Source organism: Rattus rattus, chromosome 3 (assembly GCF_011064425.1).
Source record: "Rattus rattus isolate New Zealand chromosome 3, Rrattus_CSIRO_v1, whole genome shotgun sequence".
In the NCBI taxonomy this organism is placed as follows: Eukaryota; Metazoa; Chordata; class Mammalia; order Rodentia; family Muridae; genus Rattus; species Rattus rattus.
Window position 1 is genome coordinate 60415864 of NC_046156.1, and position 18558 is coordinate 60434421.

The following is an 18558-nucleotide window of genomic DNA, read 5'->3' on the forward strand; positions in this document are numbered from 1 at the left end:
ATGAGCCACCACAGGCACGAGTGTGTGTGTGTGTGTGTGTGTGTGTGTGTGTGTGTGTGTGTGTGTGTGTGTGTGTGTACAAATGTGTGCATATTATTTTAAGTCAGGGTAGCCCTGGCTGTCCTAGAACTCACTAGATCAAGCTGGCCTCAAACTCAGAAAGATTCTCTTGCCTCTGCCTCTGAAGTGCTTAGATTAAAGGGAGCCTTTGGAATACAAAGAATGAGAGTTGCTGGTCCTCCCTGAAGATATTTTTGATGCTAATTTCAGCTCCCGCTACTTTCACTGGAAAATGAACCTGTGTGTCATTCTGCTCATCCTGGTTTTCATGGTTCCCTTCTACATTGGTTATTTTATCGTGAGTAACATCCAACTGTGTGAGTATTGTGCCTTCTTATGTCAGCATGCAGATTGGGCTGCATACTATTGGGAGTGGGTTATAAACAACGTCATTTCTGTATTTCTTTTATACTAGTATCTGGGGGTGTCCAGAGCATCTTAAAGCAGTCTTCAAATGAATTCTGTCTGAAAGAGAGAGTGTCTCCTGCCAGATTTATTTCTGCTTCCTCTATAACATCTCCTTGAATTCAGTCCATATTATAATTTTAGCAATATTTTTCTAGTGATGGGGAAGGGGTTGGGGGGAGGAAAAAGAATATGATCAAAATCTATTTTATGAAGTTTTCAAAGAATAAAAACTATTTTTAAAGACTGAATAAGAGAAGAAATTCTTAACTAAAATATGAAATGTTCTACTTACACATAAAGGTTTTCTAATGGTAGTAAGAATGCTTTTCCAAGGGGTTGGGGATTTAGCTCAGTGGTAGAGCACTTGCCTAGCAAATGCAAGGCCCTGGGTTTGGTCCCCAGCTCCAAAAAAAGAAAAAGAAAAAGAATGCTTTTCCAAGAATTATGTAGTCCCAGCATTTGCACATTAATTACACTCGTGTTTGTAATCAGCAAGCTGTGTAGTAGCTGTCCTCCCTAACAGTCGTTTCCCCTGTCTCAGTGCACAAACAGCGTCTGCTCTTTTCCTGTCTCTTATGGCTGACCTTTATGTACTTCTTCTGGAAGCTGGGAGATCCATTCCCCATACTCAGCCCAAAGCATGGTGAGTAGAGCGGAAGTGGGAAGAAAGATTTTTTAGTTTTCTAATTTAAAAAATCATGATAACTTTTTAAACTTTTGGTTGTGGGAAATAAAGCAAGTTATTTCTCACAGAAGTATTTGACTTTGAAACAGAATGTTTCCTTCTTTCTAAGGGTATCAAATGCTAGTTTGGTTGCATAAGAATTACAGGGCATATTGAGTGCTGGTCAGCTCTGTTACTGTAACAAGAGTTAATCAGTTAAAAGGCAGGCATAGTTTAGCTCCCAGTTTTAGAGGTTTCAGTCAGTGATACGCTGGTCTGTTGCAAGGCAGTGCATTATAATGAGAGTGGATGGCCAAGGAACATGGAAAAGGAAGGGGTGGGGCTGGGTGCCACTGCACTCTTCTAGAGCCTGCCTCCCTGACAGGCCCTATCTACTTTTTTCCTTTGACACTCGTGGGTGGGTGTGCAGATGTCAAGGTACGCGTGTGGAGGTCCAAGGGCATCTTGTAGGAGTCAGTTCTCCCTCTACCATTGGGTCCCAGGGATCAAGCTTAGGCTACTAGACCTGGCAGCACGTGCTCTCACCCACTGAGCAGAGCCTCTGCCCAGCTGCCCACCGCTGCCACTGTTCACGTCTCATATGGGCATGTCAGCTGCTGAGACTTACAAAGATCTGCGTCCTGGCTTCAAGAAAATCTGGGAATGAAAGAGCTTCATGCTTCCCAGATCCTGTAGTATGGGGGGAAGCTAGAAAAATATTGGAATGAGCTGAGTGGACCAGCATCTGCAGTCTGCCTCACCTCCCAGCACCCTACCGCATGGTATCTTGGATTTGGGGTGAAAATGCTTCCTTCATTTGGGTCAGAGGAAACATGTAGTTTTTCAAAGCACATAGCCATTCAGTGGATGGCTCAGTGGGCAAGGGTACGGCTGCCCAGCCTCATGGCCTGAGCTCCACCTCTGGGATCCACACAAGGAAGGGGACACTGACTCCTACATGTTGTTCTCTAAGCACGTGTGTGCTGTGATACAAACACATGCAAACAAGTAAATTAATAAACTATTGTCTTAGTCAGGGTTTCTATTCCTGTACAAAACATCAGGGCCAAGAAGCAAATTGGGGAGGAAAGGGTTTATTCAGCTTATATTTCCATGATGCTGTTCATCACCAAAGGAAGTCAGGACTGGAACTCAAGCAGGTCAGGAAGCAGGAGCTGATGCAGAGGCCATGGAGGGATGTTACTTACTGGCTTGCTTCCCCTGGCGTGCTCAGCTTGCTCTCTTATAGAACCCAAGACCACCTGCCCAGGGATGGCACCACCCACAATGGGCTGGGCCATCCCCCTTAATCACTAATTAAGAAAATGCCTCACAGCTGGGTCTCATGGAGGCATTTCCTCAATTGAGGCGCCTTTCTTTGTGATAACTCCAGCTTGTGTCAAGTTGATACACAAAACCAGCCAGTACAAGTATTAAAAACAATTTTAATGGAAGCATATGTAGCATAACTAGTTTACTTAAAAATGAAATAGCAGTATATGTTTCAGCATCTCATATAATAAACCAACGTAAAGATCAGCAGCCTGCCAGTAATTAAAAATAAGCCTGTTGGCTGGAGAGATGGTGATTGAAAGCACTTGTTGCTCTTGCAGAGGACCTAGGTTTGGTTCCCAGCACCCATGTGGTGGTTCACAACCATCCGTAACTCCAGTTGCAGGGGACTCAAGCTCTCTTCTGACCTCCACAGGTACCAGGCAAAATGTAGGCAAAATGCTCATACACATAACAAATAAATGACTCTAAACAAGAGTTGTAATGGGCTTTATAAGATACCGGATGATATTTTAAGCAATGTTTGCTTTGCGTCACACAATTGGAAGCCTCTGTATATATTGCCTGTCATTAACATGCGTTGATGTTTTTAGGGATCTTGTCCATAGAGCAGCTCATCAGCCGGGTAGGCGTGATTGGGGTGACACTCATGGCTCTGCTTTCCGGATTCGGTGCTGTCAACTGCCCCTACACATACATGTCCTACTTCCTCAGGTAACACATACTTTATCTCCTTTCTTCTCCACTGTTACTGGAATATGTTTGTCTCATGTCTTTAATATCCACATATTAGATCTAGGACTGATTCTTTCTTCCTCTGCGTCTGTGGTGTTTATCTGAAGCCTTTCTAACAAGTCATTTTCTGTTTTCATTTTTCCGAAACAGCATTGCAGCAGGTACCCTGAGTTGGTTTTGAATTAGATTCTCTACCTTAATCCCCTGAACACTGGGATTATAGGCACGTGCCACCACATGTGGCTCATTTCTTTTTTATGTGGTGAATTTTATGTCCTTTGCATACACTCTTTAAATGCATCTCTCCAGTAGACAAGAGTATGAACCTCTCCCAGCTGCAGGAACTTGGTTCCTCTTTGGCATCAGATAGTAGAAGACAGTGCCGATTTAAGCATCTTTTAAAATGTTTGTGTCTCTGAGTGTTTGTCCACACGTGCATGTGCATTATGTGTATGCCTGACTCCCACAAAAACATCAGCTGCTCTAGAACTGGAGGTAGAGACATGGGAGCCATCTGTGGGTTCTGGTTCTCCAGCAGTGGCCAGGACTCTTAACCCCAAGCCTTCTCTCTAGCCCAGTGGTTCTCCACCTTCCTGAAACTGCAGACTTTTAATACAGCTCCTCATCTTGTGGTGACCAGCAACCATGAGATTATGTTCATTGCTACTGCATAACCATGCCTTTGCCACTGTTTTGAATTGTAATATAAACGTATTTGGAGATAGACATTTGCCAAAGGGGGTCATGACCCACAGATTGAAAACTGCTGCTCTAGCCAATAAGCATATATTTTAAATGTATCTAAGTCAAAGCTAAGAAAGACTGAACACAGGGTACTCTCTACTGCACTAGGACAACAGAAAAAAACAGCTATTTGGAGTTCATGTTTCTCCAGATAGCTTGTATGATGCCCAAGGGTGGAACCCCAAAACATCACTAATTTCTTGCTCATTGCAGGAATGTGACTGACACGGATATCCTTGCCCTGGAACGGCGACTGCTGCAGACCATGGACATGATCATAAGCAAAAAGAAAAGGTGAGGCTGGCATCCTGAGGTCTCTGTAAAGCTGGTGGGGCCGCTTTCTTATTCGTTGTAGAGCGAGATGCCACCAAGATTTACTCCCACCTCAGAGGAAGAGCAGTCTTACGTTCACTTTCTGAATTTCAACATTTCTCTTTATCGTTCCAATTTTAGTATATGTGCTGCCGAAGCGAGCACAACATTTCTCTTTAAAGAGTTAGAATACTGTTTACCATTGGAGGTTTTTATAAAAATTTATTTAATGTCACTAAGCAGAGGACAAGGATATCCAACCTTTAAGGCTGTCCAACTTCCCATAGGAGATTACCCATAGGAACATGAGTGACAGTTACATCACTGAAAAAACCCACCGTGTGGGTGACACCTCTTGCCCCAACCCTACAGCTTTGAGGCAGCTCTGTACTAAAGAGTGTGCATGTAGATGGGTGCTCTCCCTCCCTCCCTCCCTCCCACTCCTCTCTCTCTCCCTGTCTCCTCTCTCTGCCTCTACTCCTCCACTCCCTCTTTCCCTTCTTCCTCTCTCCCTCTCTCCTTCCAACAGTTGCTTTGCACTTCTGTCAACCTTATACAGGAGGGACTTGAGTCTTATATCTCCTGAAGTTCATGAACTCTGAGACTCTTCTACAGTGGGATGTTTCAGTCTAAAAAAAAAAAAAAAGAAGCTACATAAAAGTCATCTAAAAGGTATTTCTAATCCATATTTTCAAAGTGGCATTTTTATAGAAATCTTTGTCACAGCAGTCCTACAAAGCCATCTGAAATCAGATTATTTTCATTAGAATCTTTTGTCTATATCCTTTAATGCATCCTTGAACTAGGCCCTGTGTCTTTGTGCCCTTTTTCCTTATGTGTTAAAAAATAAATAAATAAGCCAAGTGTGTTGGCACACAACAGTAAGCTTATACTTAGTGGAAGGGACAGCCGTAGACCTGAAATAACAAGGACGGCCCCAATTGACTGAGCAGTATGTGTCTCCATTTGTCTGTGTCTGTACTAACGTAGGAAAGGTAGACATCTGGCTGTACATTTATTTTGCCTGCAAATATGTTACTTGTATTCTGTACATTTCTATAGAAATGTAAGGGTTTTTTTTAAAATAAAGACTATTCGATAGTAAAATATCGATATATGAATTATATTATTTTTATCCCCAAGTTTGTTTTCGCTTTTGTAATCTTTCTTCTATTAATGAAAAGACACAGCTGACATTTAAGGTAGAATCACACCTGAAGCTGTTGTAGACAGATCCTCCTGCCCATCTTATGCTACTTGTGGTTAGGAATTGGCTCTGACTCAGGCATACCACCACCCAGTTCTTGTCTGGTCAGGATCAAGGGTGGTTTGGGTCCTATAAGAGTCACTTGATTAGATAGGCTCTCAGAGGAATTGGTCTCCCAGCTGGACTTGATTAACACAGTCTCCTAGTGGGGCTAACAGGACATATAAACCAACACTGGAGCCTCCCAGTTAGCACAGCATAGAATAGCCCATAGCTGGGAGGAGTGGTGACCAGACCTATTTTAGATTTCAGCACGGTGGCCTGCAAGAACAGTACTGTTTTGGACAAAATGGGGCAGAGTGGAGTATACACGGGACCTGAAGGAAAAGCCTTAACCTCTACCTCGAGTCAGGTGCTGCTGGGCTGTCCTTTAAACTGATCCGGATGGGGACAAAATGCATTTGAGTAAATTTAAGAACCAGTCCTCAAGCTTTCAGTTAGCCGTGGAGGAAACCTGTAGGGCAGGCCGTGAGAGTTGAGCAACGGCTTCTACCGAGGGTCTTAAAGATGAGCATTTGGAGTCACGGGGAAATGAACATACGCAGGTAAAAAACAAAATAACTGCTAGAACTTTCTGAATTGTCTAAGTTGTTCCATGGTGTTCAGATTAGCAGAGTACCTGGGGATCAGACGGAAGGCATTGAAATCCCAGGATGCTAGAGGGCCAAGACCCACAATTTGTCTTACTTTGACACACAACAGCATGTCACAGGAAGCACCAAAGAGCCCATGGAGACGCTTATGACTGATTGGCATGTGCTTCTTAGGTTTGCAGGGTTTTCTGCCTTTGAGTGGCTGCCCCAGGTGTGTGGATGCTGGGCACACACTCGTGACAGAAAGGGAAGCCGTCTGGAGGGAGGTGTCAGAAGGTAGAGCTCAGGAGTGGCGTGGGGATCAGCAGTTTAGCAGAGTTCCCATAAGGAGAAAAACCCCAGCTAGTGAGTCCTAAAGTGTGGCTACACAATCAGGTGATGTCCTTAGTTAAGCACTGACTTCACGGAGGCTCTGGGAGGCCATAGAGCAGCAGCTCAGAGGTGGACCTGTGCAGAGACATTAGCTGCTGCAGGTGCCATGGACCTTCAGCAGGAGCCTAGGTAGGGTAGCTGCCTTTTAGGTACACTCCACAGTACTCTGAGGAGGAAGATTCCACAGTCACACATATCTGTCTATCCATCCAAAACTCCAACTTGGCTGTGAAGAAATGAAACTCTTAAGATTTCAGCATACAAATCAGGCAATAGAAACCAACTCCATTTTCTATTCTTGATCTTAGAGCATAAGTCATTGGAGTTCTGTTCAGGAAATTTTCCCCTGTGCCTGTGTTCAAGGCTCTTCCCCCACTTTCTCTTCTATTAGTTTCAGTGTATCTGGTTTGATGTGGAGGTCCTTGATCCACTTGGACTTAAGCTTTGTACAAGGTGATAAGAATGGATCAATCTGTATTCTTCTACATGCTGACCTCCAGTTAAACCAGCACCATTTGTTGAAAATGCTATCTTTTTTCCACTGAATGGTTTTAGCTCCTTTGTCAAAGATCAAGTGACCATAGATGTGTGGGTTCATTTCTGGGTCTTCAATTCTATTCCATTGATCTACCTGCCTCTCTCTGTACCAATACCATACAGTTTTTATGACTATTGCTCTGTAATACTGCTTGAGGTCAGAGATGGTGATTCCCCCAGAAATTCTTTTATTGTTGAGCATAGCTTTCACTATCCTGGGTTTTTTGCTTCTCCAAATGAATCTGCAAATTGCTCTTTGTAACTCTGTGAAGAATTGGAATTTTGATGGGGCCTGCATTGAATCTGTAGATTGCTTTCAGCAAAATGGCCATCTTTACTATATTAATCCTGCCAATCCATGAGCTTGGGAGATCTTTCCATCTTCTGAGATCTTCTTCAATTTCTTTCTTCAGAGACTTGAAGTTCTTGCCATACAGATCTTTCAATTGCTTGATTAGAGTCACACCAAGGTATTTTATATTATTTGTGGCTATTGTGAAGGGTGTCATTTCCCTAATTTCTTTCTCAGCCTGTTTATCCTTTGAGTAGAGGAAGTTTACTGATTTGAGTTAATTTTATACCCAGCCACTTTGCTGAATTGTTTATCAGCTGTAGGAGTTCTCTAGTGGAACTTTTGGGGTCACTTAATTATTCTATCATATCATCTGCAAATAGTGACATTTTGACTTCTTCCTTTCCAATTTGTATCCCTTTGACTTCCTTTTGTTGTCTGATTGCTCTGGCTAGAACTCCAAGAACTATATTGAATAAGTAGGGAGAGAGTGGGCAGCCTTGTCTAGTCCCTGATTTTAGTGGGATTGCTTCAAGTTTCTCTCCATTTGGTTTGATGTTGGCTACTGGTTTGCTGTATATAGCTTTTACTATGTTTAGATATGGGCCTTGAATTCCTGATCTTTCCAAGACTTTTATCATGAAGGGGTGTTGAATTTGGGAATCCATCCCATATGTTGCCACCAAACCCAGTCATGGCATTGCTGATGCCAAGAAGTGCTTGCTGACAGGAGCCAGATATGGGTGTCTCTTGAGAGGCTCTGCCAGAGCCCTTCTGATAGAGATGAGGACGGTTGTAGCTAACCATTGGACTGAACAAGGGGACTCAAATGGAGGAGTTAGAGAAAAGACTGAAGGGGTTTGCAACACCATAGGAAGAACAACAATATCAACCAACCAGACCCCACCAGAGCTCCCAGGGACTAAACCACCAACCAATGAGTACACATGGAGGGACCCATGACTCCAGCCACATATGTGGCAGAGGATGGCACTGTTCCCCAGTGTAGGGGAATGCCAGGGCATTGAAGTTGGAGTGGGAGGGTGGGAATGAGAGCATCCTCATAGAAGCAGGGGGAGGGAGGAGGGTATAGGAGAGTGGAAAAGAGGATAACATTTGAAATGTAAATACATAAAATACCCAAGAAAAATAAAATTATGTTAAAAAGAAAGAAACTAACTGCAACCATCAGATGGTGATGCTACACACTTTTAATCCCAGCACTTAGGAGGCAGGAGCAAGTATCTGATCTCTGTGAGTTTCCAGGACAGTCAGGGCTACAAACAGAAGCATTATCTCAGAAAACCAAAAAAGAAAAAAGAAAAGAAAGAAACCAACTCCAAATGGGTTCAGATGATAAAAACCATAGCCAGTGCAGCACTGGGAGTGTGGGCCTTGCACCTCACTGGGCAGCACACTAGAGCTGACACTGGTGATGGTGGGGGCAGGGGAGGGGGTGTAAGCTGGTCCCAGGGGCATGAGAGTAGGAGAGCTGGCCCTGCCCCTTGCCAGCTGTGGTGATGGGTGAACCAGTCGGAACAGCAGGAGATCTTGCCAGCTGTGGTGATGGGTGAACCAGTCGGAACAGCAGGAGATCTTACCAGCTGTGGTGATGGGTGAGCAAGCCGGAACAGCAGGAGATCTTACCAGCTGTGGTGATGGGTGAGCTAACCGGAACAGCAGGAGATCTTACCAGCTGTGGTGATGGGTGAGCTAGCCAGAACAGCAGGAGATCTTACCAGCTGTGGTGATGGGTGAGCTAACCGGAACAGCAGGAGATCTTACCAGCTGTGGTGATGGGTGAGCTAACCGGAACAGCAGGAGATCTTACCAGCTGTGGTGATGGGTGAGCTAGCCGGAACAGCAGGAGATCTTACCCTGCTGGTCTGGGTGCAGGCTCACCTACCAGCCAGGCCCAGATTCAGGGCCACCCCAACATCTACTCATCTATGAACTGCTGGAGCACATGAAAAGGTCAGTCCTGCAGATCCAGAGCTGCAGGGCCTCCATGACACAGGGCAACAATGGGATGTCCAGGAGGAGTCCTGGTGAGGATCGAGGATTGATCAGACCATTGGCTCATTACAGTGAACATTTGCAAGTGAAGATGTGTGGACAAAAAGGTATACTGTGGGACACACTGACACACTACAGTTCCCACAATGAGATTATTTTTTTCCTTTTGGGAGGTAGGTTGCAAGGCAGAGGGCAGGTCGGGGGAGGGGGATGGGGAGATGAGTGGGATTGGGGTACATGATATGAAATTCACAAAGAATAAAAAATTAAATTTAGAAAAAGAGTGAAAGGAGAAAATAAACTTAAGTCAGATTAGGTTCCTCCTGAGACAGTGCTGAGAAACCCCAAGGCCAGACTGTAGCGATCCCTCTACCGTGATGCTGACTTGAATAGATCATGGCGTATTTCTTCAAAGACATGTCTCTATCCAGGCCTGCTGCTCTCAGGGCTGTGAATCCCTGGGTAGTTTTCATCCAGGTTCCTTGCTTCTCAGAGCTAGTTCCAGGACCAGCCCTGTCCTGAGAAGAGTCAAACAGATGATTTCATCCTGGCCTTGAAGAGGGCTGCAAAAATAGCATTTCTAACTGAAACCTATTCAGAACGGCTCAGCCTTCCCCCGACTAACTTTTATATAGTGTTTTGCCATCAATTGTATCCCGAAATGTTTGCGAAGTGCCTGCCAGATATCTGCTCCATGCTAGGTACCAGTGCTCTATTCTACAGAACTGGCCTCCTACTAAGCCAGACAGTAAAAGAGATAAGAGGAAAAAAATATAACCAAGACTGGAACACATAGAGACATTCAAAGGGATGAAAGGAAGCATGATGTTAATTAATAAAAGAAATAAGGAGTTACAACAAAACGCAAACCCACAACCAGTCCAGTGGCAATGGGTATTGGGCAATGGTAAGTGATCCAGAAAGTAAATCCACAACCCTTTCCCGCCTCCAAAAAGCCCCAGATCTGAGTCCCAGTAGAAAGATGAATTCAGAACAGACCCGAACTAGATATAAAGGGTAAACCTACAGAACTTTTAGGGAATCTTTGAGACCTAGAGCTAGGCAAAAAATAGACTCCCCAGGATACAGTTGAGACAACAGAATATGAGTACACTGGACTCCACCAAAAGTAAAGCCTGCTTTGCAGAGGAGTGTGTGAAGAGGGAGGACAAGCTGTAGACAGTGGGAAGCAGGGGATCCGAGCCCCTCTTCTGGATCCCACAGACACACACAGGCACATGCGCACACACAGGCACATAACCTTTTAATGGTGCCGTGAAGTGCTGGTTGGTAAAGATGCGGATGTGGAGTGGTAGAGTGAGTAGAACGCAGTCTAGCTCTCCTTAAAAACCAAATGCCAGTGTCCAACCCTGAAATTATACTGGGTGTTTATGCAAAGAAGGGAAATTTTCATTTTCACAGGAAAATGGTTACAGAAATTTTTTTATCAGCTTTATTCATGGAAGCCCCAAATTAAAGATAGCTTTTCATGGGTGAGTGGTTAAAAACACTGTTACAGCCATGCTGTGGATTACTATTTACAAATAAAAATGAACAAGCTACTAATTCACACAACAGCCTGAACCTTTGGTTTAGTGGAAAGAAAACCTTCACGGAAAGCATAAACACTGCCAAATCAGAATCATGTGCACGTCCGGAAATGACACTGAACACATGGAGGACAGATTAATGGTTCCTACAGATTGGGGAATTGTTGGCAGGCAAGTTGTGGACTATCCATGGGCAAAATGGAGGTCCTTTTAGTGATGGAGATGTCGTAAGTGCTTGAATGTCGATATCCTGTTTCAGGAGAGTGGAAATCTGGTAAAGAATACATGGACTCTATACTTAAAATTATATGTAAGTGCACATTAGCTCTAAAATTCAGAGTTCCAGTGGGCTGGAGTGTACAGTGAATTTAATAGTCTAGCTAGCCATATTAAAAAAAAAATACAATCCTGGTATTTTATTTACAAGCTGGACGCCTAACTTGGGCAGGTTTTGAACTATTCTAACGTATATTCCAGTCATCTGTCCCTTGTCACTTGTGTTTCTCCAGGCCGTGTGCTCATGGTGCATCTCCTCTTATGGCGGTCTCCTCCTTTTTGTCTCCCTCTTCCTCCTCCTCTCCTTCCCCTCCTCCTCCTCTTCCTCTTCTCCCTCCTGTCTCTCCAAAGACCCCTTACTCAATTCTCAAGTCCCACAGTAGGTTTATCTCCCTACTGTCCTACAGGCTCTAGCCTTTTGTTAACCAATTAACGTTAAATTGGGGAGCAGGGTTCTCATAGCATCACTTGTGTCTGTGAGGATCTGCTTGTGCAGGGGAGGGGTGACCAGAGCTTGGGGCCAGTATTTAGCATCTGAACACATAGCAGCATCAGCCCAATCCCCAGGACTGGTGAAATGGTTCTGCAGGTAAAGGTGCTACACACCACACACACACACACACACACACACACACACACACACACACACACACACACACACACACACACACACACACACACACACACCAACAGGCATGTGTCACACACAAATAATAAATTTTTAAATGGCTAAGCTAGAAATAAGAACCGTAAAACAATAGGTGACATGTCTAACGAAGGGTGGAGTGCCTACATTAACAACACATGTGCTAAGCTTGGGATGGTACAGGATTAGTGTGGCCCCTGCAAGGGATAACGTGAAACCTCGTGAAGTGTTTCCTAGTCCTAAGAGCGGACATGTTCAGCCTCTTCCCTCCATGCTTCTGCCAGGCCTCAGTCACCTGCTGTGGTTTTCCTATTAGGATTTGGGGGTGGGGGGTGTTCTAAGGGGTGGTTTTGGAGTTGGTTTTTTTGTTGTTGTTGTTTTTTGTTTTGGGGGGTTTGTTTTGGTTTGGTTTTTTTGGTTTTTCAAGACAAGGTTGGCTCCTCTGTGTAACAACAGCACTGACTGTCCTAGAACTTGCTCTGTACACCAGGCTAACCTCAAACTCACAGAGCTCTACCTGCCTCTACCTCCCAAGTGCTGGGATTAAAGGCGTGTGCCAGCATCACCCAGCTGTGTTAGGAATCTCTAAATGACATCCAGACATCCAGCCCATAGCAAATAACTTTTTCCTTGTTACAAGATGATCTTAGGAAGAAGGGGCAGTAGGAAAATGGAAGGTGAATGGCTACTGCTTGTGTATTTGAATGTGTTATAAAGCGCATCTCAGAAAGTTAGCTGCCAGTGTCTTAAGCCCGTGTCTGTTTGTCTGTAGCTTATCTGCCAAGAGCAAATGTGGCTGAAAGTTAGGTGATTAAAATCAAAAGTGAAAGTAAAATTGTCCAAAACCGGGGTAATTTGTCTGTATCCAGCCAACTTTCACTTCTGGTTATTCTGTCTGTCTGTCTGCTGAGAGACAGCATGATGCCTCTCACCTTCACATAGGCAGCCAGTGCCACCCCACAGCCTTTAGATATTGACAAGGATGATAGAAATGGCTTCTGTGCTCCCCACTGAGCTGCCTTGCCGGTAATCCCAGGTGTTGAGCCAAAGTAAACTATGAGCTGTGTAGCCCAGAACCTCTCACATGCTAGTCCCACGTTCCCATTAGAAACTGACAAGAGTCGTGGGTCTGAGCCTTTCCTTGGTTCTTTTTTACATCTTCCCAAAATGCCAAGTCTTAGTCAGGGTTTCTATTCCTGCACAAACATCATGACCAAGAAGCAAGTTGGGGAGGAAAGGGTTTATTCAGCTTACACTTCCACATTGCTGTTCATCATCAAAGGAAGTCAGGACTGGAACTCAAGCAGGTCAGGAAGCAGGAGCTGATGCAGAGGCCATGGAGGGATGTTACTTACTGGCTTGCTTCCCCTGGCGTGCTCAGCTTGCTCTCTTATAGAACCCAAGACCACCTGCCCAGGGACAGCACTGCCCATAATGGACTGGGTCCTCCCCTCTTGATCACTAATTGAGAAAATGCCTTACAGATGGGTCTCATGGAGGCATTTCCTCAACTGAGGCTCCTTTCACTGTGATAACTCCAGCTTGTGTCAAGTTGACACACAAAACCAGCCAGTACACCGACTTGCAGGCAGTGTGTCAGGAAAGGCAGTTCAAGCTTGGGGCTGTTTGACTTATACCTTATCCAGTAAACTGTTTCAGTTATCAAAATGAACATACCTGACACTCCTTGTTATGAATGACCTTTTAACTGATGCTTTAAAAAATTTAGCCCACAGAAATGCCATCTGGCCCTTGGTCACCTGGTACCATTTGTCCCAGACATGACACCAGTGCTGCTGCTTCCTCATTCCCATTTTTATCTCTTTTCACCCAAAAATGTCCACCATGAATCTCACTATGTCACTGAGTGCTCCACAGATAGAGGGGAGGAAGGAGTGCTGCCACTGTGTCACCTTGCCCAGCACTGGCTTGTGACAGTCCCAGCAAGAGGTGGACCGCAATGAGTGAAGGCCCTTCTGTGTGTGAATTTCCTTCCTGTTTCCTTTCTGTGGTCTGCTGTGTCTCGTGTTCCTCCTCTGTGCCTGGTTCTTTAGCTAGAATTGTTAGCCACTCCGTTTGTTCCTTCAGTGATATTAGCATATGGCAAGGACTGGTGACAGTGTTATTTCATTAATCTTTACAACCCCAGAGTGAGAAAGTAAACTGTGGGTCTCTCAGCTTCCGGGTGGCAGAGCCAGACCTCAAATGCATTGCCTACCCCTTATTCTGTCCAACTCCCCCCCTCCCCCCAGGCCGTGTCCCCTCTGGAAATGTTGTCTCCTGTGTAACTCCTGAACCAGTGGTGACGCAGCTATGACACAGGGCGGTGCTGAGCTGAGGCTACAAGTCAGACTTCCTTGCTCAGGCTTCTGTTCTTTATTGCAGGATGGCGGTGGCGCGGAGAACAATGTTCCAGAGGGGGGATGTGCAGAACAAGCCGTCGGGACTCTGGGGCATGCTGAAGAGTGTCACTGCCTCGGCCCCAGGAAGTGAAAGTATCCTTTGTCTTCTTCTTGACTCTACTTCTCCACTCTGCATCGGGGTGGAATAAAAAATAATGCCGAGTTAGTCCCCTCTGGGGTGCCTGTCATCTTTCCTACACTTGTACCTAACCATGGAAGCATTGTCTCCGAGCTAGGGCGAACCTGTCAGGTCATTCTTCCCACTTCACAGATGAGAAAATAGACCCAGAGAGGTGACATCGCATGGTGGTTTGTGGCAAATGTAGGAGCAGAACTATGGCCTCAGATTCATAACTTGTTCCACGTGCTGTTCTGTCACCCGCAGGTGGGAGACCACAGAGCACAGTGGTTGTTCATGTGTGTAGTGGCAAAGTTCCATTCCTAACCCAGTTAGTGCCACACAGATTTCAAGTAGCTCCAAGTCCCCTTTAGAACACACAGGGCAACCCAGTTAGTGGAACGTTCCCGGGCCCAGGCTTGGAGGTCGACTCGTTCCCATATGGAGAAAATGGAGTCCATGTGCTTCACCCCCTCCTCCCCACAGGTTCATAGGTCAGACCGAGGGCTGAGGTGAGATGAAGGATGCAGACTATTAAGGTGGATCATGACACCATTCTAATGTGGCCGCAGATAAGAATCAGACAGAGAAAGCCAGGTGACTGTAGCAGAGAGGAAAATGAGTCATAGAGACTGGAGAGACTGCTCAGGGGCTAGGAGAGGGGGCTGCTCTTGCAGAGGACTTGAATTCAGTTCCCAGCACACGTATCACGTGACCCACACCCACTCTAGTTCCAGGGAGATCCAAAGCTTCTGCCTTCGGAGGGCACCTGCACACATGCATATGCTGCCCACACACTGACAGACAGACAGCTCAAAGTAAAGTCAACCTTTTCTCTGAAGAAAACAGGTAACCCTGCAGCACTTGTTCTGTCTCCTGTCTCCAGGGTCTAAGTGACAGGACTTAGCCCAACCTGTCAAGAGCAGCTCAGTCCTCAGGGGACAGACAGACGCTGCTGAGTGCCTTCAGCCTTGCTGACATGATAGCCACTGTTGAAGGGAGGAGCTGAAGGAGGGGACACTTGTTAGTTCACAGAGAGAGGAAGATGTGAATATACTGGGACTGTCTCTCTTACTGTCTTTATTACTTTAAAACTCATAAAAACCCAAGTGTGGACTGGTATAACAAGGTACCGGGGAGCTTTTTCGCCCTCTGAGCTGGCCCTTCTTTAATGGGGGAATAGTGACACTGCTCACTGAGGTATGGAAGTGGAAACGCAGGGCCTCGTGGAGGCAGACAGCATTATGCACCCACGCTTACTACATGTATGATGGCTTGGAGCACGTTGTTTAACATCCAAGCCTCTGTCTTTGTTTGAGAAATGGGTTACAGCTGTCTCGTGGGAATGTGGGTTTGTGAAGAAGATAAAAAGAAGGCAGTGCCTAAAGGCCGGTGAGACTCAGTGACCACGGTGCTGTGCGTTTCCTGGTACAAAACCACTCAGGTAGCAGGAAACTGCTCAATTGTGGGTTGAGGTGTATACACTATTTGAAGACTCGGACTGAATTTGACACGGATAAATAAAGGAAAACACTAGCTGTGAGAGCATCTGTCTGAGACACCAGCTGGCAGATGCCTGTGGGGTGATCCTTCAACCTGTGTCAGCCTGGGACCGCTGCCCTGAAGCAGCACTACTGGCTGAGGTGGGAATAAAAGATACGGGCAGTTCCCGGCTTCTTCCCTCGAAAACAACCAGAGCAAACCCAACCTTCTTCCCACTAGTTCCAGAAATTTCTCTGTGATTTAAACCTTGATGCCCACTTTTTGCCAGATCTGACTCTTATCCAACAGGAAGTAGATGCTTTGGAAGAACTGAGCAGGCAGCTTTTTCTGGAAACAGCCGATCTGTATGCTACAAAGGTACAGAGTGAGGAGACAGCTATGTTTACCAACACGGTTGAAGAGAGAACGAGGCCTCATGGGCTGGCAGTCCTCTGCGAGCAGGCAGTGCTTCTCTCTCTGTAAGACAAGCGGTGTTAGGAAAGAGGCTGACTATTTGTGAAGTCACTCCAAATGCAAATGTAAATACAGACTACCCTAACCTTCTCCCAGGGTAATCTCCCGAGGTTCTAAAAGGTAGAAGGTTCCTACATGTGCTTGGAGACCGGACTGAGCCCGTTCACCACCTGACCCTGAGAGAGCTGTTTAACCTCTGGGACTCAGTCTCTCATCTATAAGGTGAAGGTTCTAGAACATATTTCATAGGGTAGGAGAGATTATGAAGCTCCCGGAAGAAAGCTGTCTTGTCTCTGACTGAAAATCAGCTCTCTGCGCAGGTTGGCCCCTAGTAGCCTCTTAATGTTATTACCATGTATGTTGTGTTGACTCAGCCATAGGCATGGGAATACTTTCATTGAAAATGTCTACCTTTTACTAAAAAACATGTTTTGTGTTTGGTTTTCCTTAGGAAAGAATTGAATACTCCAAAACATTCAAAGGGAAATATTTTAATTTCCTGGGTTATTTTTTCTCTATTTATTGTGTCTGGAAAATTTTTATGGTACGTATGTTATAGAATTGCTGTTGTGTTTTATTGGTTTTATTAGCATTTACTACATATTTCTATAATTGTTATTACTTAGTGTCTATTATAAAGTTCTGTGGGTACAGGTTCACAGAGGCCAGAGGACAACTCTAGAAGTCAGTTCTCTCCTTCCTCTTGGTTGGGGCAAGGTTTCACCCTGCAAGCTGAGTACTCCAGGCTGGCTGACCCACAAGCTTCAGGGGTTCTCTGAATCCAACACCTATCTAGGCAAAGGAATGCAAGGGTTGCAGAGTCAGGCTACTGTATCCAGCTTTAGGTGGGATCAGATTCTGTGGATGAGACTTGGATACTCAGGCTTACACATGGGCTATCACCTTCCCCCACTAAACTGTCTTCCCCCAACCATGTTTTAAGGGCCAGAGTTGGGTGACTTTTTCTGGGAGTGGCAGCCATTTAGAGGGGCTTGACTGATACATTTAGCTCAGGTCCACATTGGGTTGAGTCAGCAGAGAAAATGAACTGTCACACCACCAAGCACCTTACCTTTCCCTATTCCTTGGAGGACTTAGGAAGGGGTATATGTAAGTTTCTTGTACACTGTGAGCACCTGACTATTTCACTTCAACTCCAACTTTCAACTCAGAATGAAAGCATATTATGGGTAATGTGCACCCTAAAACTTAAGCCCAAAATAACTTCTAAAATGTACTTCTGTACATGATATTTATTTTCTGGTCTGGCCTGATTCTCCCTCAGTGATTTATTCCTCATATGTTTTAAGTGCATTTATTTCTCTGCTTCTGACTCGACCGTGGGTGCCCTGTGGTTGTGGGAAAAGGCCCATTAGATGTTCTAGTTGGGTGAGTTTCCTGCTGGGGCTTGTTTGCACAAGGAATAGCTTTGTCAGCTCACTAGCTAATTTTGATAGGTGTCGGTGGGGGCTCTGAATCAATAGGGTTGACGGCAGTAGCACTCATGACATTTTAAAATAGGATTCCTCGTGTGAGAGGGAACAAAGGAAGGTGCTGCACTCCCATCCTCCCTGGGCTGCGGCCTCTTAGGAGCAGGTCGCCTGTTAGCAGCTGTGTTCAGGTGTGATGGACGTGCAGTAAGCTGCATGTATTTTAAATGTACACTTTGGTAAGTTTTGACACTGTGCACACCTATGCCACAGCCGTTACCCAGTTCAGATTGAGAAAACCCATCAAGACAACTAACCCTACTTGTCTTGGGTTCCCCATGTAACCAGCTTTCACTGACTAAGCTAATGTGTGGCCGTAGTCTTAATCCATGTTCTCTTCCATGCCCTGACCCAGAGAGCAATGCATGTTCGCATGTGTGCTGTGATAGTGGTCGGAAAGCAGCCTTATAAAATGAATACAGATACTCCCAGGTCGCATCCTGTGTCTGGGTCAGTTGGTGTCTGGAGAGTCAGTAGAGTGCAGCCCCTTATAAAACTGACAAGGTCCTGTCAAGTATCCCCAGCCCCTTCCCCGTCCATGCTGTCCATGCTGTTTGACAAATGGAGAACAAAGCCCGCAGACAGGCAGGCACGAATTGAGACTCACAGACAGATTACAGGCAGACCAGAAACCACAAGTTACAGAGAGGTGGAGAAGTAGAGAAGTCACGCTCAGGCTCGCTCTGGGTTATCTTTCCTCAGTGCGACACCACTGACCGTAGGTGACTCGGTTTCTTACGGATGCGTTGCCCCATGCGGAGGCCTTTGTGAGTCTGTCCCCTTGTACTGACAGTCTCTGGTTTCTGCTGTGTGCATATCCAGGTAAC

At 45.5% G+C, this 18558-nt stretch overlaps 1 protein-coding gene across 1 annotated transcript in view; it reads left to right on the forward strand.

The window, feature by feature from the left end:
• LOC116896493 (Golgi pH regulator) overlaps positions 1-18558 on the forward strand; it is a 37298-nt gene that overhangs the window by 12437 nt on the left and 6303 nt on the right. The window contains exons 4-10 of the mRNA XM_032897669.1: positions 271-377; positions 1010-1111; positions 3019-3139; positions 4118-4198; positions 14151-14260; positions 16057-16145; positions 16693-16785. Of these exons, the coding sequence (XP_032753560.1) occupies positions 271-377; positions 1010-1111; positions 3019-3139; positions 4118-4198; positions 14151-14260; positions 16057-16145; positions 16693-16785 (703 nt within the window). The remainder of the gene's footprint in view (positions 1-270; positions 378-1009; positions 1112-3018; positions 3140-4117; positions 4199-14150; positions 14261-16056; positions 16146-16692; positions 16786-18558) is intronic.